The 25,835-nt window shown below is 39.3% G+C and overlaps 1 protein-coding gene across 1 annotated transcript in view; it reads left to right on the top strand.

The window, feature by feature from the left end:
* USH2A (Usher syndrome 2A (autosomal recessive, mild)) overlaps window positions 1-25,835 on the top strand; it is a 401,100-nt gene that overhangs the window by 342,429 nt on the left and 32,836 nt on the right. Inside the window, exon 62 of the mRNA XM_009330219.1 lies at window positions 1,462-1,816. Coding sequence (XP_009328494.1) covers window positions 1,462-1,816 — 355 coding nt within the window. The remainder of the gene's footprint in view (window positions 1-1,461; window positions 1,817-25,835) is intronic.

Genomic DNA, 25,835 nt, shown 5'->3' with positions numbered 1-25,835 from the left:
ATGGCCTCTATCAGACATGGGGGAAGCTTCTAGCAGCTTCTCACAGAAGACACCCCTGTAGACCCCCGCTACCAAAACCTTGCCATGCAAACCCAATACATCCCACCCCTCACCTCTGTGAATCGCATATTTAAGAATTATCGTTAAAATCCACATTCATCACACAATCTTCACAAACTTCACTCACATCAACAAAAAAGAATTCCCCACACCAAAATCAAAATAATATCATACAACACCAAACGAAAGTGGACAATTTACACACAATACAGAAGAGTAGGGGAAATACTTAAATTCATGTGTAGTACAGCACAACCATCATTGAGTTTTATCACAGTGTTTAAATGTAACCAACTTAATTTCACACAAACATTTTTATGCCAAGTGAAAGAATTGATTTGATAACTCTGTTTTGAAGATGAGTGCTTGCCTTATTACAACTGTTGTAAATTATATACTAGAAGGGACCACATTAGAAAGGGGCTGAGGATCATCTGTTATCTCCTCTGACACTCAGAATATCACCAGGTCCAACACAAGCAGATCTGTAGTAGGAATGCTATATATACGTATATATGTGTGTGTGTGTGTGTACATACAGATATATATACATATGTACAAAAATAAACACCCATTGTGCCAAAAGCCTATACAGTGAATTGTCTTCATATATCTTAAGTTTGCATTTTTAAATGAAGACAGCATTGGAAAAAATACGTAGTTTATTACAGAAAGCACTACTTGTGATATTTTAATGAGTTTTTGTGGTGGAGCTGCAAATTCTGCTAAGTTTATGCACAAGGGATTACTTATTCGATTTGCAAGAACAAATGAGATATTTATTGTGAGCAAACCAGAATTTAAAAGTGCATGGCTTTGGTTTTGAGGGCACGATAGAATATTTATCCCTTGTTCACTAGGTAACATTTTGCCCAAGTAAATTGGCCGTAAGTTTTCCATAAATGAGGGATCCTGAGGTGAGTAACTCCATAAATAGTTTGATTTTCAGAAATGTTGGAAACTTGCACCCATATTTCAATACAAGCCATTACTTAGCAACTACATATGGATTTAAAATATCACATTCGAAATTCTGAAAGTCTCATATCTGATGTCTTCTATCCTAAAAGACAGTATGCTGTTGTATTGCTACTCTGCTACTACGGACTGTCACAGCACGCTTGTTTGACATGTTTTATAGTATTCTTCTAGATAATGGAGAATAATTAAATGATTGCCTCAAAAAATCTCTTCTTCACTACTCAGCACCTAATACAAGTTCAGGGAAATGCTTTTAAGATGCAAAGATAGATAGGTAGTTCCTTGTGTGGGTGTAATGTACAGACATAAGTTCTGTACTTTTCTGAGGCACAGGTTGAACTTAGAACTTTAGGATCTACTACCATGGAGCTGTTACAGTTATTTTCAATTTTAAACATATTGCCTTTGATTTAATTGCAGACGTCCTGTGGGCAGTCAAGAAGAGCTGCTTTTGTTCATCTGGGCTGAAGGAGCTTTGGAATTTATTGATGCATCTGATGCTCTACAGCCTTTTACTCTCTACGAATATCGCGTCAGAGCTCAAAATGCCGTGGGGTCAGTGGACAGCCTGTGGGCTTCAACCCAAACTCTGGAGGCTTCCCCATGGGGCATGGGAGCCCCTTGGGCACAAGCAACAAGTGCATACTCAGTGCAGTTGAATTGGACCCAGCCTGTCTCTCCCAATGGTGTTATATCTCTGTATCGAGTAGTCTATCAAGAAAAACGCAGCGATCCAACATTTAGCATCCCAGCTGTTACAGCACTAACCGTAATGGTAAGAACTGGACCACAAAACCAGTTTTAAGTTGTTTTTACTCTGCTTTGATCTCTGTGGTATTTTAAAATCTCATTTAACACTGATTGGAAAAGTGGGGTTTCCAATTGCCAGTAGTTTTGTTGGTTTAAATTTTGTGTTTGGCCCAATGCAGACTGAAACATTTCACATTAATATCTAATTCCTGGTAGAGGCAAGGAGGTTACTTGAAAGCATAGATGGATCATGTCTGGAGGAATTAACCACATGCATCTAACTTTGTCAGCCTCGCTCTGAAAATACTGTCCTGAGCTTTCTGTCTGACTGTTGAAATAGTTTCACAGGATCTGCACAAAGAACAACCAAATCAGTCCTCCTTGCATATAATTCTAGTTTTGTAATTCAGTTGGAATCACAAAGTGAATGAATTCATTAGTAATGACATACTTTGTATATGCATTTGTATTTGCATGTTCCCCTCATAATTCGTCAGCAAGAAAAGCAGATCTACTTTTACTTTCATTACATGTACTTATATTAGAACGTTACTTTGCACTGCTAACATGTCTTTCCCTTCAAGGGACTTTCCAAACATGGATGTCTGTAAATATTACGTTTCTATTCAGCATGTGGAGAGTTAGACTCAGGAAAGGGCAGGTTGTTTTGTGAACCGACTAACAATGTTATGTAAATCAGTGACAGAAGTGGTTATGGTTTGTGCAGTTACCATGGCTCCTCCCACCTATATATTACATTCTAGTCTTTCTATAGAAAGACAGTTTATAGATAGTTGAACTGAACTGCTGTATATTAGGATAGCTGCTGTACTTGGCTGCCTCTTGAAAATAAGTTTTAGAAAATGTTTAAGGAGGTTGTAACAAAGTTGGGTTTCCTCAGCAGTGCCACCTCAATTTCATAAACCTAGAATTTTCCCTAAATGATATTCATAGGCCAAGTTGGTATTAAGTAACACCAGAAATCCCCTAAATTCTTAATTACCCCAATTATAAAGCCTTTGTTTGACATTCAAGTAGAGCTTCTCTGAAATACCCAATAGTAACCTTTAAGTAACTCCCTTAGACAAATCTCAACATGACAAGGTGGGAGAAGTTTCAAGCTCAGTAATCTTACATACTCTTGTATGTGATCATGTGGTTCCAAAGCAGTTTTGTGTCTAGCTTCCTGGAAGCCTAAACGGATTAAGTTTGTAATACATCTTTTTCTGAAAAAGAAAACAGGTCCTGAACTGAATGATAGGAATATATACTTTGGCTTCTGAAATCGTTGCACTCTCATTGTACAGTATGTTAGGTTTTAAAAAGTAGATTGGGATTTTAAAGTTATTGAACTTCAGTAGGATTTTGGTACTTAGCTCCCTTAACTTGTTTTTAAAAAAATGGTCACAATCATATTTGTGATGGGACACCTAACATTTCAAAACCAGCGAAATGGCAGGGCTTCTAATACTCTGCTTCAGCAGCATGCAATGTGTTGCTGAGCATCGGAATTGACCTGGCCGGTCATGCATTGCAATGTCTTCTAAGCATGCCAACAACAACAGAAAATGTCCAAGATGGTTGTATTGTGGGTAATAAAACCTACCAAAACGGCCTTTTAAATAATGTTGCCACAGTGTGTTTCTTTAACAGCATCAGTTAAAAGCCTTTTAAATTAACAAGCTATTATTTACTGAATTAGTATTTTCCTGGCTCCAAAATCCTTTATTTTCCCCAAACACTATCCTGAATCAAAATGACATTCTGGCAGCATATGTATAGTTGTTCTACTAGTGTTGCAGCGAAGCTGACTTGCATGTTTTTTCTACTGTCCTTTGTCGTGAACACTTATTGATTATTATTTTTGCTACCCTTTTTTATTTTTAAATATTACACTGCCCTTTGGGGAGAAATCTTTCTGCACAGCTCTTCCATCAGTTGCACTCACTTTAAGCTGTTGCAACTACATTAACTCAATAGAGTTGTTGCTGATTTATACTGAGCAGCTGAGATCTGAATCCTACCTGTTCTGAATATAGCAGAACAGCTAAAGCTTTGAATCAAAGTTATTGACGTAAAGTGCATGGAGTCCTGTTATCAAAGATATCTTCAGGAGGTCAGGTCAATTATCCCAGCAGGCAAAAACCTGGACACCAACTTTCAAAGTTATAACCCCTTAAAAATAGAATTTTATCATGAAATTGCCGGTATACTCTTAACTGTAGCTTTGTGAATGAGACACTTTAATTAAAATGTAATTTTATTGAAGGAACTAGCATTCCAATGATTAAACTCCTGCCCCTTTAAAATATAGCTTTCAGGGGTACTAGGCTAAATCATTTAATCTCCTAAAGCATCTCTATTGGAGCTCCCTCGTGGGATATGCCATTAGTCATTCTCTCACACAAGCTTCCATGTTACAAGCAAGACTTAAAGTATTAAGCGAGAAATGAGTTCGGTCCTTTATTTAATCTGTTATACTCCATTCTTATCCCATTAGATTATTCCAGAAGAAAAGCAGTGCTAGAATCACAGTAGCCGATACCACCCTTGCTCTTGTCGGTTGCACCCTGGTTGCCTGCCACAGGACATAAAGCTTGACCAAAACCTAAAGTAGAAATACAATCCTTATGACACTGCAGGATACAAATTAAGCTCTCACCAATATCCCTGCAGACTGTTCTAATTTGACAGCTTCGTTTCCATCCATTTCCAGAGCCAAATGAGAAGCATCTTCTGGGTTTTCAAACCATTTGACAGACTTAGCCATTCCGCTGTCCCAAGATGCAGCTATTCATTCCCCAGTTAAGGTGCATTAATTTGTATTTGAATTAATGTGTCAAAGGTATGGCTGTCCGGTACCTCAAGGTTATCGCTGACCTCTTGAAATTTTACACTGCGTATGGAGATAAAAATGAGAACTGGGTTCTGAGAGCAAAAGCTGCTGCCACCCAAACGAAAGGAGAATCTCCCTGCACCATTAGAAGCAAGTGAAGAACACGTGAGCCATTTTGATGCTTTGCAGTTAAAGAGCAGTGTCACCCATTTCCCTAGCTTGTTTGGCCAGGAGTGTAGTGACAGATGTTAGGTGACAGCAAGTTAAACTGACATTCTGGTTTATTTGCAGAGCAAAGTCAAGTCAAGACTGGTTACAGCAGTACAAGTGTCTCCCGCAATGTCTTCCCAGTTCGTTTTAACCCTCTAAAGCAAGAATGGTATTTAGTGTCTTATTGACAGCATTAACATGAGACAGATGTGTTTATAGAGGAATGGATTGACAGTAAGGTCTCATTTACAGAAATCTGCATAAAGTGACTAGATTGTCAAAGCAAGCTTCTCCCTCTTGTGAACTTAGGGCTTAAGCTTGTGAACATAGGACCCACAGCTGATTTCATTATAAAGCCTGTACCTGCCAAATGGCATCAAAGCATCACAGCTCTTTAACTGTTGTATTCCAAATGTTGCTGTGAGGTAAAACTGTGGGTAAGTTTGGACTTTTCCTTGGTAGATGTTTTATGGGTGTGTAATGCTGTTTCTCCCATGACAATTATATGAAGTATTTGGTTGTTTATCATGAGCAGGAGAATTCAAAGCCAAAAAGTTGAGTAAAAAATGTAAGAATATGTAGCTGTTAGAATGTGCTTGGAGAAGGAAAAGCATCCAGAGATGAGGGTTATAAAGAAAAATTCTGCCTGCTATGGGTAGTGACCCCTATTATTATTATGTAGAATCAAGGCCTCGGTGTGTCAAATCTGCCTCAGCAGAGTGTAACTAAAAGTACAATGTGATTGTTACAGGATGCAAGAGATAGGTGTAAGCATTATAGGCCTTATTCCTGGGAAATCCTACACCTGTGCCTACCTAGAAGCGCAGGCCTACTCACAATGTGTTTTGCAGTATGAGGCGCTCAGGCCAAATTTAACCTATAAGGCTTTTCTGGCATAGCTATGTCAGCTTGGGGTGTAAAAAATTAACTCGTCTCTCAGCTGATATCACTGCATCAGCAAAGCCTTTGGTTTGGATGCAGCTACGCTAACAGTTGAGAACATACGTTGGCTTACCTTACATTATTTGGGGAGACGGTATATAACTACACTGGCCAAGCTCCTCTTGGCAGATGCTTCATCTGTGGTAGGGAAATCTGTAGACATATTGCAGAATAGCAATAATAATAGAGACTTCGGTAGGAGGATGAGGTTTTGGCTTGCATGATTATGTTGTTATAACCAGACAGTAATTTGTATATTGAACATATAACCAGCGTAAAAATAATAAATAAAGCCTACTTGCTGAAAAACCCATATAAAATATATTATATCAGAAATACTCTTAAGTAGCCAGTACTGCCATATACACATCTCCTATGCAGGATTTTACAGATACCTGGAATCTTGCATCCAGAGTTAGTTCCTTTCTATTCATCACATTCAGAAATACTTAATATATCCATGTGTGATCTTTAATTTCTGTTTCCTCATATAGACTGGTGAACATTTGGCAGCATTAGAGATGAGATATCACGTAGTTATTAACTTCCTCATACATAATATTATTCAGTAGTGCAGTATGCAGGACTGTACATGACAACTTCCTTATAGAAGAAGGAATGACGATCATAGCCACAAGAATAAGAAAAAATATGCCAAAGAGAGGGACCGGTGAAACTTTTTTATACATGCCTATTTCAGACGCCTGGGAAATGGACTGCGCTCTAAGAAAACAAGATGAGAGTAAATGGAGGAATCCCTTCATATGCCATAAATTCAGAAGACGTGCTACTTAGCAAAGAATGAAAGCTGTAAACGGCAGTGGAGGGCAAAAGTTAATTAGGCTACTGTGCTGCTGTTAGCGAGTGGAAAGTAGCCACAACCAGAAACAAGATGGCTGCTCAGCAGTGCCTTAATACAGCCAAAAGATCATATCCTTAGCTCTGCAAGGGCTTATGGGTTAGAGGGAAATCATACACAGATGACTAATTTTTTTATGGTTCACAGCCGATCAAAGTGAAATTCAGCAGCTGTTCAGGACAAGTGACCACTCTAACGGCTGTAATATAACCTGCTAAATAGAGAGGGAATTGCATGAGAGCAAGAGGTTAGCTGTGATTATCGGCAGGTGAGTGCTTTATTGAAGTTGAAAGACCATTAACATTGATGGAGTAATTATTTCAACTTGAAAGTAATTACCTTGATGGGCGATAACTTCTCCAGTGTTCCCAGATTTGATTGGACCAAACAATTGTGAACTCTTGAAGCCTAGAAAAATATTACAACAATACTGCAATGTTTAAATTACTGAAACCACTGTTAGAGTATTTTAATTATGCCTAACAGTGAAAAGATTTTAACTTACAACAACTGGTGACCTCTCATGTATAGAGACATTTGCTTTCTAATTCCAATGAAATGACCCACACCTACTATGTGTGTGCTGTATGTGATGGGTTTGCAAATGAATCATTTGATTTAAATGCAGTTTTTAAGATTCAAAGCCTCGTTAGCACAGTTTCAGGAAGGGCTTGTACTGGAATTGCTGTAATTGTTTTATTTGCCAGGAAAGCCCAATAATATAAAATGTTTCCCATGTTTTAATCTCTAGACCTGTGAAGCTTACACAGGATGAATGCAGGACAAGTGCTCCTTCACATTGAAGGCTGCTAAAAAAAAAAACAGTGTGTGAGGCAATCTGTGTCTCTCAGATTCTGTTGTTTCCATGCTGCTGCAGAATATGCTGGATTTGGCACTACAGCTCTGTTTAAATAAGCATTTGGATTGGCACTACGATGCCCCTCCAGAAACTGATTAAGTGCTTCAGTAAGCCCCACCTATCAAGACAGACATGTAGAATTGCCTAATTAAAGCAGAAAGGATGAAATGGATTGTTGCACAACTTTGATGATTTTGAAGTACTGTGGTAATAGAACTGGATGAGAACGGTGAGAGAGAAAGAGAGAGGCTTCAGCTCTTTTATTTATACCATCCTTGCTGTAACCAAGGCCACTTCAGTGTCTCCTGGATGCTTTCAGCAGCCACAGAAAGACAGTTTTAGACCCTGCTGGAACTCTGCCAAGACTGAAAGAATCCTTGCGAGTTAGGATGCGGGGTAGCAGGGAAAGGTTTATCTGGTGTCTGTGAGGTCTTAATATGTTGTCAGGCAAATGGTGATTTGAATTAGTGAAGGTTACAGCAAAAGAGTTTATTTCATTACATTTTTTCTTGAATATTTTCTCCCTAATTCAGTATGCAACATGAAGTTAACACAACTTTGCCCTTCGATAAATTTTTAGACCAGAAGTAAAAACACTGGTTGGGTTATGTCTGACCATGCCTAATCACGCACTCTAGATTGACTAGGCCAGAGTGCCTGGATCAATAGGTAATTTTTTCTACAAATAAATTAGTTACCTATTTGGAAATATCTAGTGTATTTTATCCTTGGGGTTCTCCTTGTGCAAGATCCAGTTTTCACACATTCCATAGGTCTTTTTTTGATGAGTGAAACACATGTAGAACTAGGTCTTTTGAGGGATATTTACAATGTCTGACTTCAGGCATCTAACCTACTTAGGAGCATTAATGTCCTCTATAGACCATGAAACCTCCAGAACATCTAAGGCATGGACATTTACTGTCCTTGGGCTGCAACTGTCCACACGAGGCTGCTTTCCTCTAGTGCACTTGTGTGCCACTACTGGCATGTGTCAGTCAAAAGAAGATGGATGATTTTAAGCTAATTAATCAGCTGGTCTTTCCTAACCCACCCAAAGGGATTATTCAGGTTGACAGATTTAAAAGATGGTACCCTCTGACAGAAAGATGGTGGTGGGCAGCAGTCTGGTAGTGGTAACCTTTTCAGTTTGTGCACCTGCAGTCATAAGAGAATAGGTGACCACATGACAAAGACTAAAGGTAGATGCCTAAAATGAGATTGTATAAATGCTCCATATGCTGTTTCTCTATATATGTTTTTATATATGCTTTATATTTATGCTTTTCTCTACGATGTTTTTTTGTAAGTCTTGCATTTCAGTTGTGAGCATAAGATTAAGCTAATCAGGCAGTGTGGGAAAACACCATTGACAGGGTGGTTTCTAGTTTGTAAAAACAAAATAAAGCAGAAACCCCCACAAACCTTCACCTTATTAAGTATAGTTTGATAGGAAGATATAATATGAGGGACACTCTTCTCTTTGCGCCATATTGTGTGTGACTGCACTAAATCTGCTTTAATAACAGGTTTTGGTAAGCTACAGATGCTTTTTGATATATAAGTAGTGAATAAAAATGGAGGAGGGGCAGCAGAAATTTGTTGGGTAATGTGTACAGCTGTTTTTCGAATTAGATATCTGTTTAAAAACGCTTAATTGGATTTGACTAGATTTTAATTCACATTTAACCAACATTCTGAAGTGAATATATCAGGCATCTCCAAGATAACTCCCTTTGTTGGTAAAGTCATAGGGCAGCTTCCTAAAATCCCCAGGGTCATGCCCAACAGCTCCAGATACAGGAATTCTTCAGCTGATAATTAGAAAAGCCATTCCTCACCCCCCCATCCCATCCCCCTGCCCCACACCCCTCCACAGATAAGGTCTTGTATTCAAATTGGCTGAGAAGTGTTTTGTCATATGCTTATATTTCATAGGGAATTTTAACAGGCAGTGTGTAGTTTTAATAAACAGGGCCTCTTTTTAAAAAAAGCAAGACAAGCCATATGACTCATGGGAATTGGTAATATAATATAGAGCCTTGTACTGCTGGTGACTCCATTTGAATCTAATCCAGGTCTACAGTCACCAAAGTCATTCTCATCAAACAGCCGTTGGGTGTCCTACGCAAGATAAGTTTAGTATTCTCAGCTGACCTCCTGTCCTTTCTCTTTACTGCTCCCTTTTGAATCCATTCCCATCACTCAGCTTCACAGCCTCATTCAAGCTCATCTCCCCTATGCTTGTTGCAGTTTCCCATTTTCTGCCTGCCAAGTGACCTCTCTCTCTCTCTCCTCCTTTCAGACTTTACAAAAAGCACTGGAATGCATGTATAATCTTGCCACACTTTTTTTAGGGGGTGAGACCCTTATTCTTTCACAGTGCAAAAACATGAGTTTGTCAACAGAAAGCTCTTTGGGAGTGGGAATGGGTGTCTGTCTGTTCATTTGCAGCACTATATAAATATTATTTTTGAGACTATAATAGCAATTATGGTGAATAGGGGCCAGATGGCCTCTGTATCTAGAAAGCAGAATGGCAGTGTATTTTTAATGGACTTAAATGTTACTTTTTGACAGGAAGCTAATATTAAATTCTATGTTATAGGTGTCTGTCAGGTGAGTATGGTTCTGAGTTTTGGTTTTTGTTGAAGTAATTACTAATGTCATGCCTGGATACTTTTGCCCACTAAAGCCTTGTTCTGTGGTGGGGTCTTTGTTGTTGCTTTTTTTTTTTTTTTTAAGGATGGTTATTGATCTCTTGCTGAGCTGAGATTTCAGTTTTATGCCAGATAGTTTGATTAATGGGTTGGTTTCTGTAAGTGGACTGAATGGGGATAGGAAGCACAAGCCGCTCATGCCGCCAAGCCTAACTCCGTCAAGACGCATAGCTCATTATGAAACAGTTATCAAGTATACATGAAAAATTAATTGGGCTCAGTTTGATTCTGAAAAGGATCAGCTTTCTACTTGGCGGTCCCCCCAATCTTTCCAGATGTTGCACACTAGCCCCTCGAGAAGCAGCGAAGGGAGATGTATTAATACATTGTATTGATTAGATCAAGACCCCTGACAGTTATTTGTAGAGATACCATCTGGCTGCTGTTCGAATTCCTTCACCAAAAACAGGACGTGACATGTTATTAATCTCAACTCTCTAAGTATAGACAGTTGCCTTTTCTGCTAAACCGCATTTTACCATTCCGTAGGAGATGGAGGCAGACCTGAAGGGTGCTGAAATTAAGGTTATTACACAAATTGAGCCATATGGTCCAAATATTTCAGCAAGAAAATTGCCAGGCAATAAAAATTGCTCCTGCCTTCCTAATGGTGTAAATTACAGTTTAACCATGGCTCTAATGATGTCCTTCTGCCGCGCTTAACTACTGTTACATGAAGGACATTGTTTTAAAAATATAAAAAACAAGTAAATGCCAGCAGCATGTTTTACAATCTGTTAGTGTGTCATTAAGAACACTGTCAGAATTACATAAACATAATGGCAGGCAACCTAGCATACAAAAGAACGAGTATGGAAATAGAAAGTGTCTTGAAAACTCCTTTAGCTCTGTAATGTCAAGAGCCCTTTCCTTTCTGGAACTTTTCCAGTATGGGAAAACGTGGCTGCTTATTTATTCCAGTTCTCACACAGGCTTGGATGGAGATTTAAAAACAGAAAAAAATTACTGAATATTCCGATGCATTTTGAACGGGTGACAATGGAGGGGTATAAATTTACTATCACATTATACTGTAACTGTATATAAAGTTAACCGGGTATGAAAAAGGAATCCAAAATGTGACTCTCTTTTCAAACTGAAGCATTGTTTTTATTCTTTTGGATCATAATGGGGCTTTCTGTTGTTTTTCAGACTGTTTGGAGAATTGCAGAGTATTAAAATAGTTTCAAAGCTCAAAAGCTCTGTGAATTTTACTAAGAGAGTCAGCAATCCTAAAAATTTGTTTATTAAAAATAACTGTAACTTATTTGTTATTAAAAACAAAATTAAAGTAGTTATCCAGTCAGCAGATGCATTACTGACGGATTCTGGTGATTCATCATACAATGTGGAAATTAAATTGTAAATTAATAAAGTGTATAATTAGCCAATGAGATTTCATTTCAAAACCGCTCATCCAACTCTATTCAGTTTGTAAAGAAAAAACTCTGAGATGGCCATACAAAGAGGAAAAACCACATAAGTTTATAATAAATGCTATTTGGAATATTGAGTTTGACCACTTCTACTTTTAACCATGTGCAGATTTTAATAGTTCATATATGCCAGACCTTTTGGTAAAATAACGTAGCACAGCCATATTAGCAGCTTGGGATCTGGCTGACTGGGTGCACATCAGTGGTTCAGGGGAGGTGCACTCGGATCGGTCTGCACCGGTTTTGTAGAAGTGGCTGCTGGAAACCAATGGGTCCTGCGCCCCACCGCTGCCATCCCTCCCTCCCTTGGACCGCATCACTCTGGGTCTACTGAGCAGGTGGAGCTGCTGCTTCCCCTGCCCGTGCACCTTTGAAGACAGAAACTTTCACACCCTTGCAAGGGCACGCAGTTCCTGCTGGATCTTCATGCTGGTTGAAATGTGTTTTGACAATGCTGAAAACACAACAGAGCGATGTCGAACAGGCGAATGGAAGAAGGGAGATTGCGAGTTAGCTGACTGGGTTGGCTAGTTGGTGAATGAGCTTACAGGCAGCTCTTGCATTTGTCTTCAAACCTAGATCAGTTTCTGAATTGTGTGAAGATCTTATCTGTGTATGGAACAGGGAAAAGATGACAGGGGACTTTTACTCATGACAAATTTAAATTGAGCCCAAACCAGACGGTTAATCAGATTCAAGAAAGTTCAAAACAGTCTTTGTATCTGTCCTTTCTGCTTCTCAGTACCAGTACAATCACAAGTGAAAGCACCAAAACGTAAGTAATTAATGGTTGGTTCATTGGTTGGTTGGTTTGTTTCCAAAGAAACCAAAAGCAGAAGGTAGTAGACTCTTGTGAGGATGGTAGTCTGAAAGTTTCCTATGTACAATGCTTGTACATACATGTAATTTCTATTAGGAGGACACAAAGTCCAATTTCTGAGTTTATCCCATCACAAACTACGAGTATTTCCCTCAGCACCTTGAACTTTTTATCTGACTAAAGTTACAGAAATGCATGGCAAATGGGATCTGGAACATCTAAGTGTATTGTACTCTACTCACATGCACCCATAATGGATGGATTTCATTATTTAACTGTAAAAAATGTATTAAGTCTGTTTCTTTAGCATTCATCAAATAAAATCTCTTCAGTCTTTAAAGAAAGAGATTGGTACAGATGTCCCTCCACCAGCATCTGACAGGCTGGAAGATTTGGAAAGGATATGCTCATTGAACTGCTTTATGAGTGCCAAGAAAAACTACGAGCATGGAGAGAAGGTTTCTACCCTTGAAGAGGAGGGCTTGCTGGAAGAACCCCTGCCAAAGTTGCTACCAGATTCAGAATTTTTTTTTTTCACCTTATTAGCAGGTGCCGTGTTACAGCCTTTAGGGCATCAAACATCATCTGTTATACCTCTGGCAACTGCAGGCTGCTTTACTCCCTCCACCAAAACTGCGGAAACTGTTTTCTTCCTCCCTCCCTTTCCCTTCACAAGCCTTCCTTCCTAAAAGCGCATTTAGAGACTGTGATAGTGATATAGGGAGCAGGAATTAATTCACATCCTGAGGGTCTAGTAGAAAATAACTTCTGTCTTTTTCAGATTTTTGTTAGGACTTGTTTCTACTTCCAGATATTCTGTGGGTCCTGCAGTCCTTACAATAGGCAGGACTCTGCTTCAGTCAGGTAATGTCCTTTAAAGGTCTTATACTGCTGGAGGCTGTGTAGTTATGCGGGCAAAGCCTTAGGAGACAAACAAACACTTACATGTCCACTTAAGGCAACCTATGACTGGTGCAAGAGCAGCAGCTGGACGTGCAGCACAGTAGCCTCCCCTAAGCTCTTTGACTTTGTAGCTGTAGGATGCCTTTTTCAAACCAATCCATGGCTGCTCCACCTTCCTTCTTTATGTAGCATGTGTGTCTTCTAAATGCTTCTGTGCCCACGCCACCCTAACTTAGAGACGGATGTTACTGCTGGGGTATGGTCCCTCTGAGTGAGACACCTGGAGCGTGTGTTGTCTGTGTGCCAAAATGGCTCTGAGGAGTCATATATTCACAACAGGAAGATGACCGGAGGTCCCAGTATCTATTTAACCTATTGGGGCACATCACAAATCATTACTCATTTTGCTTCTGAATTTTGCTCCAAATAATACTTTTCAAAGTCCGTTTGATGCAGGTTTGAATGCACCAATTCTTTTTTCCCATCCAGAGCAGAGTTCCTAGCCTGAGCCAAATCCTCCATGCAATGTGGAGATGCTACTCTAGTGGCTCAAAAAAAGGCACCAAGTTTACAGTTGTCCCACATAATCAGAATTGCAAATGCAGATTTAATATAGCAAGAGAGTGAGGGAAGTAGACTCCTTGCAGGGATAAATTTTCTGTATTTTTGCTATAAAGAAAACTTTACTCTGCACAAACAAAATGAATGAAACTTTGCAGAGCTCTTGTATTTCAACAGGCTTTAAAAGAGAATTAATGACAAGTCTGGAAGACATCTTTTCCCAGATGAAGTGAAGTATTATTCTTGTCATTATGGCATCATAAAATTATTTTTTATTGTTTTCTCTTCAGGGGTTCAAGACAGATGATAATTTAGCTTTTCTCTAATGCTAGTCTATGCTAGAAACGCTAGACCAGTGATGTACCAATAGATCGTGAGATTTATGCTATAGTTGTAGCTTAACAGTGACATATTTAAGTGCTGTGCTTAATGTTACTGGAAAGTCCTGGCCTAAAATGACTGAAAAGAGACCCTGAGAGCAAATGAGAAGAAAAACATCCCCTTTTCCACCAGGTAACACAATAGTTTGAGCTCCAGTTACTTTGATGTCAAATACAGTGCACCCCATTGAGGACAAATAGAGCTGAGAACATGTGGCTTTTAAAATAGGACGTTTCTGAGACAAAAAATTGCAACAGCTCTTTAGCATACTGCATTTTTTCATCTTTCTGGTCCTGCATAGAAGCGTCCCAGCACTTTCAATTGCTTTGTTAACAAACCCCTGTAATGATACTTAGTTTGAGGGTGTTAATGGAAATTTTAAATCGCACTGACCTGAGTAACATCATCTCAGACTGAAGATCACTGCCAACATGTTGACTTATGCATGGAAATCAGGAGTCAGGGATGTTTGCTTCAATATTCCCAGTCCCTGTTCTGGTTGAATGCCATCTACGTACACCATTTAGTTTTGTTCCTGAAGACCCTGATCCAGGATCCTTGAAAAGGCAAAAGGAAGCTTCTGTTGATTTTGAAGTGCTTTGAAACAGCTGCAGTTTAACTTCTGAAGCTATCAATAGTTTTCTGTTTCACCTTAAGAAAAAAGTAAGAGTTCACCTGTATGGTCTGTTGCTGTGTGCTGACTGAAAATATCGTCACTGGCTTTTTGGCTCTTTGAGTCTTAAGTGAATTTAAGCAAAAGTCACAGCTCTGAATTCTAAAACCTTACTTTAGATGGCTGATGTCGGCTAGTTTGTTTAATCTGCCTTGAGAGAGAGTGAGGCTCCTCTGAAGGGCTATTCAAAACAGAAGTTAAACATAAACATCTGACTTTCCCTTTGGAGGAACCTCCCTTCCAAACAGAGTATGGAGAGTAACTGAGGACACTAGCTGCACAAGTTTTGTGTCTGAATGTGGGAGCTATGACTGTTTCTTATTGTGTCTATCTTCATCTTTGAGCACTTGAATACATTTACAAGTCTTGCCCAAAATGACTAAATTGTAGTAATTTCTTTTTGGATTGTTCATTTATAACATGCGTACATGCAGCTAATCAATAGATGAGACAGTGAAACTAGTGGATTTACAAGTTAACATGCTGGAGTCAATAATGTGCTGTAAAGATATTTTCAGTTCTGAAACCAGCATGATTTGTTTTGTACGAAGCTTAACTATGTACCTGTTGACTTGGTGATCTATTTTAATGCCCTGAGTAACTTAAATATCCAAGGAAAAGACAGAATCTGAACTAAACTTTTTATGCTTCAGTTTTCAAGTAATATTTCAGTATTTACATCTTTCATCTCTTCCCTAACTACTGCATCTTGCTAGTGCAAATCACAAGCAGCTCAGAGTTTCTTCTCTTTTGGCAGGAGTTTGCACTGAGAAGCCCAAGCCACACTAGAAAGGACTAATGAATGTGTAACCATATGAAAAGACATATTAAAGATTCTGTTTTATTTATGCATTAACATTTAAAAGTGATGCTAGCTAGCTGCTTTTCCTGTTCACGCTGTAGCAGGTTTGTGTGTCTACTTTTCTGTGTACGTATATGAATTTAGTGTTGGTCTGACAGCATAAAAAATGGGAATGGGCAGACACTGTTTCATATGCTGTGTCAAGGTGAGTTTCTTCCCAACTTTGTGCCTGAGGAAGCCTAAGCTAGAGGGGACTGTAGCCGTATGATCCTAGGAGGATCTGGAAGTGCATCTATCCATTGGCATCACTTGGTTTCAAGACATTAAACCTGCAAGCAGCTTCTCTCCCAGTTACTCCACCAAAATCTATGACCGCTCTTTCTTCCTGTCTCCTTTTGAACTCTTTTCTTGGTGTGTAGTTGATTCTGAGCCTTTATATGGCAAGACATAACTGCTAAGGGACACAACAATATATAACGTAATCTTTATTAGACCTCATTATTTTCATCAACAGTGCAGTCCATAGTAGCTGCAATAGGAAAACAAGATTTTCCTGTTCTTACCATTGTGTGACACAGGGGCCTTCTCAGGCTACTTGTTGAGGGTTTTCACTAGCTTCTGTGATCAGTAGGGGCAGGCTTCCCCTGTAGCAATCCCCTACTCCAAACTTGGGGGAAAATCCCGCAAGTACTGGAAGGAAGGAGTCACAGGTCTGCTGACCCTGTCACTATTTGGATGGGAAGCTGTGCTCTGCTGAGGAATACGTCCCCAAAGTGTACACCTAAATATACGACTAAACAATATTCCCTGCTAATATTCAGAAGATAGGCTGAACTTTCCTGCAGCTACAGAAGGGCGAGGGGGCATCCCTACCTGCATGAGCGGTGTGCTTCTGGCCGCCTGCTGAGAGCGACTGCTCTGTACAAAAAGGTGCGGAGCGAATCTCTTTTTCCTGGCACGGATTGGTGTAATTGGACCGCACCTTTCCCAAACCGCTACCTGCACACTTCCGTTTACTTTCAGCCTGTCCCTCTTTGGAGAGCAGGAATTTTCATGGAGGAAGTGTAAAGCATTAAGGGAAGGAAAGCAATGAAAAACCTGCTGAAGGAAAGCCTTTCAAGAGATAGGGGTTTGTATACTTTTTGGCCCATCATTTTTTAAAATACCCAGTTCATTTTAAAGGTGACATTTTAAGTTCAGCCACATATTCAGCCTAAACTTTGGACTTGATGGTGTAGCTCCAAGTAAATTGTTTGTGCTTACCTTTTAATATCTCTTAGAAGTGACTACATACATAGCAGGCAAAGCTTGAATGAAAAGCTAGGACTGTTCAGTACAAGGCAGAGAAAAAAGAATAAAACGGTAGGAAGTAAAAACCTTTTAGTCTCCTTTAAAATGTTGCTTTTATTTTCCATTGTGTTGGCAGAAAGCAGGGATTTAAAGCTGTGAATTGCCTTGAGGCTGTGTTATCTTCCTCTACTTAGCAGCAGTTAGAACTGCTCTTTTTTGCATGTGTTGGGTGAGAGACAAGGACTCAGAATGATTGAGAAAAGGGAATAAAGTAAGCTTGCATTTAACAATAATATGACACATCTATTGTACCTGTGTAAAACGGGATCTAAAACAGTAATGATAGTTTCCTGAAGCTGCACACAATAACACAGGGGGATATCCTGAGACTTAATTAATTAATGTTTGTAACATGATGTGAGGTCCTACGATGAAAAGTCATATATAACTGCAAAGTCTTAATTTTATGGAGCACAACTGACATTCAGTGGCATTTTCAAGGAAACTGATGTGGGAGCTCACCTGCAATCTATGTTAAGATTCAGACTGTCCTTGTACAAGTCCTCTGAAAGATTTTCTTCAAAGTTTTTTTTCTCTTTACATTTCCTTTTCCCCATTATGGCTGTTGAGCTGTGCAAAGGCAAAAATTGAAAATAATTGCTTTTATAGGGGAAATATAAGGGGTTTCCCCTGTCTGTTTTCCATACACCAAAAACATAGCCAAACTGTCAAATTTTACAGAAAATAGAAATCTTCAGATACTGTGCCCAGGTCATTTTAAGATCAGATGGGAGAAGTTTTACAGTGTTCAGAACCACCTTTTTTCCCAATATCATGTATGATGTAATTTGAAAGGAGATGAAGGCGGCGGCTTATGGCACAGATATATGTAGTCACAAATGTCATAGAGGAGCAATGTGAATGCTTGAAAAACAAAACTTCAAATGAAACCAAAAGCCAAAATATTTGATAATGACAAGGGCATGTTCTTTCTACAACAAAGCAAAACTGATTGCCACAAGATACCTTCATTTGAGAAGTTCAGGTACATAAATTACCCATTTTTATGGATAACAAAACCATCCACAGTTTCATTATGTTGGCTTAAAATTACAGAAGCCCTTCTGCAAAACACATGCCACTCTGGACGTTGCTAGAAAAAAAAGGATTTGAGACTAAGAAGACATGGACTGCACTGATGTGGCAGTCCAGATTTTGTTTGTTCTGACAAAAGCATGTAACTTTGTTCTGGCCATCAGCCAATATATCAAATAGAAAATACAGTTTATGGCATTAGGAAAAATATAACATTAACCCCCTAATGCTCCATGTTAAGGGATATACCCCCCACCATTTGCAGGTTTGAGCCCTTAGGCTTTAGCTGCTGTTTTACAGCAGCAGTGGTTTTTCTTTCTTGTGCCATGCCTACAGACAACATAGAACAAATCCATGAGACGAACACCGCTCCTAAATGTTAACAAATTGCGGATGGAAAGTTACTGCTCAGCAGGAGCGCTACGTGTGGTACTTCTTTTAAACATATTCCTGGAGTTTAGCTGTATGAGTGCACTAGTTGTAACTGTAGAGATGCAGACCCCAGCCAGCGTTTGTGTGTTTGCCTTTCCTAGCTTTTTAGCTTTAGACACATTTCTATCCCAGGTTATAAAGCTCCACCTGAAGGATCATCCATTCCCATTCCCCTTGTGACCAAGGCAGACTCAACAAATTGCAAGCTCTGCAATGCCCTGATGCGTTTATGCAGATTCCAGATTACGCAGTGTGTGAATTTGGAACATCACGAAAACCTCCCAGCTCAATCCGATAGGGTTCGGCATTGCTTTAATATGATGCTGGATTTCATATACCATGAAGTCTTTGCTGATGTATCTGCTCTCTCCTCTCTCGCTCTCATCAGCTCTCCACAAAGCATGCCCCACTCAGCTAAAGGCCAGAACATACAATATATGTGCATTTTACTGAGGGTGACACAAAACTCTTTTTCAGTGGGGTTTAAGTATTTTAACTCAACTTTATTGTATCTCAACTAAATAGTATTAAAATTTTTGCATCAGATTCTGCCTGTCTTATTTTGAAAAGAAACTTAGTCTAGTTCTTCGTATCCAGAATGATCATTGAAAGCAAAAAGTATCATTCAGGTTAAGTAAGGATGTCAGATTTGAACTGACCAAAAACAAAGTTTGGGGAAAACAGTCCCATCAGGTATCTATCTAGTTTATAAAAAGAGCTGCTTCTTTCCTTCTCCATCACTTTCTCATGTTCTCATGATGAGGAATAATAAACATGGTTTAAAGTGGAAAAATGGGGGGGGGGGAGAAAGAAGGTACAAAACTATGTTTTATTATACAGTAGGTCTTGTGAGTGTTGTTAGAGATAAAATATTAATGTTAGGAAAACATGTTGACATCGTCCTCTAGATGGTGTCTATAGTGGAATGTCACATCATTGATATTTTCATTTATTTGATTTATTTAGTCATGCAGAAAAATCTCTTTTTGGATTTCAATGTTTCTTAGTACAAGTTAGACAAATACAGATGGAAATACATTTTTGAGAATGTGACACTCAGCGATGTTTGATGAATTTTAACTAAACAATTATGTAAGGAGAGGAGAGGAGAGGAGAGGAGAGGAGAGGAGAGGAGAGGAGAGTTGATTTTGCCCGAAGAGGTTTTTTTTTAAAGGTTTTACCAGAAAAAGTGCAACACTGTTGGTGGTTTAAAAGTGTACTGCTACCCAAAGGCCAACACAGTGACTGAATGCAGCTTGCTAAATGTGCTTGATTTTATTTTAATACCCAATGCATCCTAGTTTTCTTTGTGGTGCTTTGCTTTCAAGTGAAAGCTGGGGATTCAGACACCTGGTGAGACTGCAGCAGGTCCCCAGGTGTGCCAGGAAAGAAGAATGTCTACTGTGAAAATAGGCACCAACTCCACTAGACAGATTCAGCTGCATGTAATCCACAGCTCCTTACATGCTCTGCCAGAAAGGAGGAAAATTAATTGCAATGTAATATTTCTATATCAGGTATTAATTGTTGTTGTTTGCAGAACATTTTAAACTTAGATTGCTGGTGTTTCTAAAGATTTTTCGCTGGTATAGTCCATGAGCCCATGTAGGACTATTCACATAGGAAATGATTCCGTTATGTGCTGAGTGAAACAGAGTGTGCAAATTAGGGTGGTTTTTTTTTAAATTAAAAAAGGCTGCTAGCATGGTACTGCTAGGAAAGGACAGGAACGTGGAGTCACAGAGGATAGATGACTAGTGTTCTCTGATGTTGATGGCAAAACTACCATTTATTTTCAAATTAAATTACAAGAACATTCTTAGAGTTGAAAAAAAAAGCATTAAGTTTGCCAGGAATCTCAAGGAAAGAATATTTTATGATCATGTAATCAAAGCTTATGTTTTAATAAAGAAGCCATTTTATGTGCTTTGCTTTGTAACTTGAATCTACTCTAATATATTTTTTAAATAAATTTTCTTAAATTTATTTATAAAAAAGCAAGCTCAAATATAATGAATTCCTGAATGTCACTTCCTAGCCACTGTAGAAGAAAAGACTGCATCGATCCACCTCAGGGCTGGGAAAGGAAGAGTGCCTTTTCATCTCAACCGAAGACAATTTGGAAGAATATTCCCTGGGCAAAAATGTTGCAAAATTATTTTAGGCTTAATAAGGAAACGTCTGGTTTTACAAACTTAAAGATTTTATTTAAATGTTTCTTTAGTTTTCTTTCATAATACTTGTTTTTTTATATACCATAAAAATTATCACCAATGTGGTATATGTTATTGCTATTGAAGGCCTGTTGGGTACTATCAAATAATATAATAATGATTTAAAATGAAAAATATGTGTTGAAAGGCAATTTTAAAATTCTAAAATGAAATGTAAAGTTCTGCAAATGTAAAATTTTGAGTGAATTTTGCCAAAAAATTTAATGAAAAAATCTAAAATTATTTTTTACACAAAATGGGAGGAAGATAAATAGTGCAACATCAATTTCTGGTAAAAATGGAAATTCTAGTCACCTCTAGGCAAGATAATTTCCAGTAAAACGAATAACACTTTGGTTTCTCTTTGCCTAACCTTTGAGATTTTTCAGTACTACCATGGGAATAATTTGTATTCCAGTCCACACTGCTACAGGAAGGGACTCATAGATTACTTGTGTATCTGTAAGTTATATCCGTGTGAATTTGAGCATAAGGCTTTAGGAACAGAGTAGGCTTTTTAAGTGAAAAAGCCACAGTGTGCATGATATAAGCTTGAGAAGGAAGGAAGGCAACCCAAAGGACAAGTTAGAGATTGCGTATGAGTATGTGCTCAGTGCAATTTTTAGAGTGAAGGTGGGGGCTAAGAATTAGGCTGGGAAATAAGAGTGAACATCAGAGTCAAGGTGGAACCACGCCCAGTGCTTTGCAGAAACCGACAAAGAATCTGGATTAGATGGGGAACTGGATAAGAGGGTAACGACAAAGGTGAGGACAAACTGAGTATCTTAGTAAAACCCCAAGCATTCCCCATCACTTCTGTCACTTGTGGAGGAATCTGTTTGGCTTCCTTGATGGAGAATTTGAAAATTGGCATCGGAGGATGGTCGGATTAACGTTCTGACTGCCAGGAGACCATAGCTTTCTCCTCCCTCGTCCAGGGAGAGCTCAGCATCTCTGCCTCTATAGACAAGGGAATGTCATACTGAATTACCTTCCCACCATTTATGCCTGGGGGTTATGAAAGAACAGGTTTGGATCCCTGTAGCACTGCTACCATTAGCAGTGTGGTAGTGTCTGATGCTGCTGAGTTTAGTTAGAGACTCACAGAAAGAATGAGCTAGCTTTTTAATCAGATATCAAAGATACCTGCCAAATAGGGATTACTGTACAAAGAGAAGATAGGGAGAAAGAAAAAAACCAGAGCCTAACCTTAACATGACTGGTGACGACTTGCTGAATTTTGCTGATGATTCCCCCGAAGAAGGGACAGATACTCAGGCCGCCTGTTGGGCAGCCCTTCAGTGGTTCAGAGATCTTCTGATGTATTTGTCACATTTTGAACTGATGCCCTGAGACCTGGGCAACTGGGTAAGCTGGCCTGCCTTGAAAAAAGAGGAAAAGCCCAGAGTGACACCACTGGAAAGTGCTGCTTCATCAGATCGATAGATTCAAAGATGACTAGGTTGTGTAGTTGTATGCCGTTTAAACATTTGTGCAGGGAGTCCACCCGCTCAGACTACTATTGACAGCTACAGATCAATGCTAATTTTTGATCATTTTCAACCTACAAAGACCTCTTGACCCTGTTGCCACCTTAGGGGCACTTCAAGTAGTCAAAAGCAATCACAGTAGGCAGTGTAAAATCATCAGACCCTTGAAGGCTGCGCAGCCTTGCCCGTGCCCAGGAAGAGGACCAAGAGGTATCGAGGAAGGCAGGCACCTTGCATTATGGATGCCGCTGCCTTTGAACAGCATGAAAGACTATGCTAATTTGTTTCCAGACTTTAAGTGACTTCTGTGCTCATGAATTAAAAAATAAACAAACAAAAAAGGCAATCTGAAGCAAATCTTGACGGATACATTATTCATGACTCATGTTCTCTCGGTTTATGTTTTAAAAAATGTGTTAAAACAAGGTTTTATTTTAAATAACTTTTATCCTAATTTACAGTTAGAAGAGTGGAATTAGCCGAGGAATTTATTTGTTGCTGTTGACAGCTTGTGCTGCGTGAAGCGCAGTGCGTGAAGCATTTTACACAGCAAAAACAAAGGCGCGGTCCTGCCTGGAGTAGCGGTGGTGCTGCCAGTGTTGCTCAAGGGAAGGGGACGGGGCTGCCAAAAGCAAGGGCCGTGTCAAAGGCTGAGCTCTGGGCTGCAGTGCGGGGATCAGACCGCGGTGGCTCATCACAGCTTGCCTCAGGTGTCCGTTTCTGTAGTGTTTACATTGAAAGGACGGGCCTTATAGGAGGAATGTGAGAGTGCACACACTTAAATGTTTGCTGGATTATTCATAATTTAATGACTGAATGAGTGAGAATGCTTCGCAGCAGGAGACGGAGAAAGGAGGGCATGGGCTTGTAGTCCCTCAGATTTCATGGTCAGTCAGTCTACGAACGTCTTAATGTTTGCATTAAAATTTTATTTTATTGGTTTGCTTTTAATGGTGAATGAAATCTGAACTGTTAGCAGTGTGTAAACATGGGAGATATGAGTTCACGGCTTTGCAGACAAAGGCTGGGAGAATATTCCAGGCAATGATTTTGATCCTGCACCTGTTTAAGGCTGTGTCGTTGTCTGCTGAAGCCAAAGGTTATAGTGCTATCCTTTGCAAGGTGTATTTTGCTATTTATATTTGACCATTCCAGCAGGACAGTATTTCTAGGCTGAAAATGTCATGGGAGGACATAAAGTAATTCTTAAAATGAATCACTGAGGCTGCCATCCATCCTCTTTTCAGCATCAGCCTTTGAGCTGAGCAAATTCACAAATGGCAATGGCAGCAGTGCAGGGGGAGAAAACGTGGCTCCGTATTCTGGGAGTACGTCCCCTGAGCTTACTTCAAAACCAAACAAAACAAAAATACATGTAAACCATTTGCTCTTCAAGAAGTATCTGTAGGAGCCAGGGATAAAAGTCATCCCTGGAAGGAATAGTTTAGCAGTCTCCAGAGAACATGATGAACTGCAGGCAAGGAAATCCCTCCATCCTTGTTTCATTTCAAAGCGTGGTGAGGATTGTAAATAATTAAATCTTGGGGTTTAGGGGGAAAATGGTAGAGGGTGATGAAAAATATGCCAATTTTCTGGTTAAAAAAAGAAATCAAGTGTTTTGTAGCATTGCTGTCACAAAAGCCCACCCTGATGATGCAGCCCATTAGAAAGCAGAGCCATTGCTTTTTGTACGATGTTTGTAATAATGTGTTTGTACCTTTGGAGAGCCTCTGTGTTCAGGGGCAATAATTTAATGCTGTGTGCTCCCTTCCTCCCATCCCCACCCCCAAACCATAGAATGTAAATTTTAGGCTTTTAAAAGTTCTGTTTTGAAAACCTAGTAGATAACTGTCTTCATAAAAACTATTAATACAGACTACATCCAATTGTAAAGCTAATTTTAATCATGTTTTGTGCCAACATAATTTCTGATGCCAGATTTTTATGCTAAGCATGAACTTTAATTTGAGCTCTGTTCTTTAACCTGCAGTTCATAATTTTGCATTCGGCTGTATAGGTTTTTGGCTACGGCAGTTTGAACGCTTCCACTTTCAAGGATCTAAGCCATAAATGTTTATTAAAAGAATCTATAATGAAATCAGTTTTGTTATTTTTTTAATGGCTGTCTTGAGTATGTTGGATGACTGAACGCACATTGTTAATCATTAAGTACTCATGTTACAAAAAGTGTTTGATAGTATTGCCATCTAGGGGCTGAACTAAATTCTCCATACTGAAATAAACTGTAATTGAACAGGTGCTGCTATTGACAATATACATATGTTTTTGCTTTATAGCCCACATGCTTTCCATGTTTCTTATGACAAAAGATATCTCTAAATGTCCCACAGCAGCCAGAGCTTTTTTATATATAATCTGTTCGAGGTGATTGCTATTTGCATTTGAGCTTATGCTTTTTTGGCAGTGATGACCGGGAATTCCTAACAAAGAATTATACTTTTTTGCATTATTAATCTTGCTAGTGTTTGCCCTGTTTAACAGAAAAAGGAATCATTTATCAGAAAAGTATGTTTATAATCTGTACTTGTGGCATCTTCAGATTTAATATTCATAATGGTCATTCAAATGCTGTGCTATATTTATCTAAAAGACTAACTCATTGTTGTGAGGAAATAACTATTTAAATATTTATGATCTAACTTTTAATATTTAAAAAAAGAAATTAATATTTCTTTAAAATTTGTTTCTGAGTCTGATAGCTTAACAAATGTTTAAATATTAAACAATTGGAAGTGTTAGCATTTAACAACTTAATATGACTTACTGAAACAGGGAAATTGACTTCAGCTGTTTCTGCCACACGAAGGAAACTGAATTCCCGCACTCCCCTTCTTGAGATCTATATAATTTGTGCAAAAGCACAACTAAAAATGAGATTAAATATATCGGTGATCAGCTGAACTCCTTTCTTCCTCGCTCTTCTGATGAGACAAATCTGAACGGTCGTCTCCTACTGAAATGTGTTACTCGTGTTCTTTGTTAGCCACTGTATCTTTTGAGAGTGTTCAAAATAATACTATGGCTGTACTGCCTTCCTGCCTAGATCTGGGTTTGTGCTGAGGCTCGCTTTGCCTCGCATCCGAGCGGTTTCAGGTCTGTATCAGACGCTGTTTGGGGTAAGCTGGATAAAGCCGTGAGCCGCGATGCCGGTGGCCCCTTCTGGCCATGGCTGACGTTCCTCAGCCTGCATCCACCCGCCTGCCCCTGTGGTGGGCTGGGGTCTGGCGTGGTGGCCCATGCAGCGCCCGGTGGGACGCACGAACAGCCGTGCTCCTCCTAGCCTCCCTCCGCCAGCGTGAGGTGAGGGTCTGGCGCCAGGGAGAGTCTAGCCAGCTTGCCTGTGTCCCCATCAGCAGCATGGCCGCTTCCTCCAACCTGGAGAAACAGGGAGGGTTCTTGTAAGGCAGCAGGTTGCCCCACAATTGTCTTACCTTGTGAATTTATCTCAAGCGACAGCTTTACAAAGCAGGAACATAGAAACCAGTTCACTCTCTCCCTCTC

This window comes from Pygoscelis adeliae, unplaced genomic scaffold, assembly GCF_000699105.1.
Source record: "Pygoscelis adeliae isolate BGI_AS28 unplaced genomic scaffold, ASM69910v1 Scaffold308, whole genome shotgun sequence".
In the NCBI taxonomy this organism is placed as follows: Eukaryota; Metazoa; Chordata; class Aves; order Sphenisciformes; family Spheniscidae; genus Pygoscelis; species Pygoscelis adeliae.
This window is presented reverse-complemented; position numbering and strand designations above follow the sequence as displayed.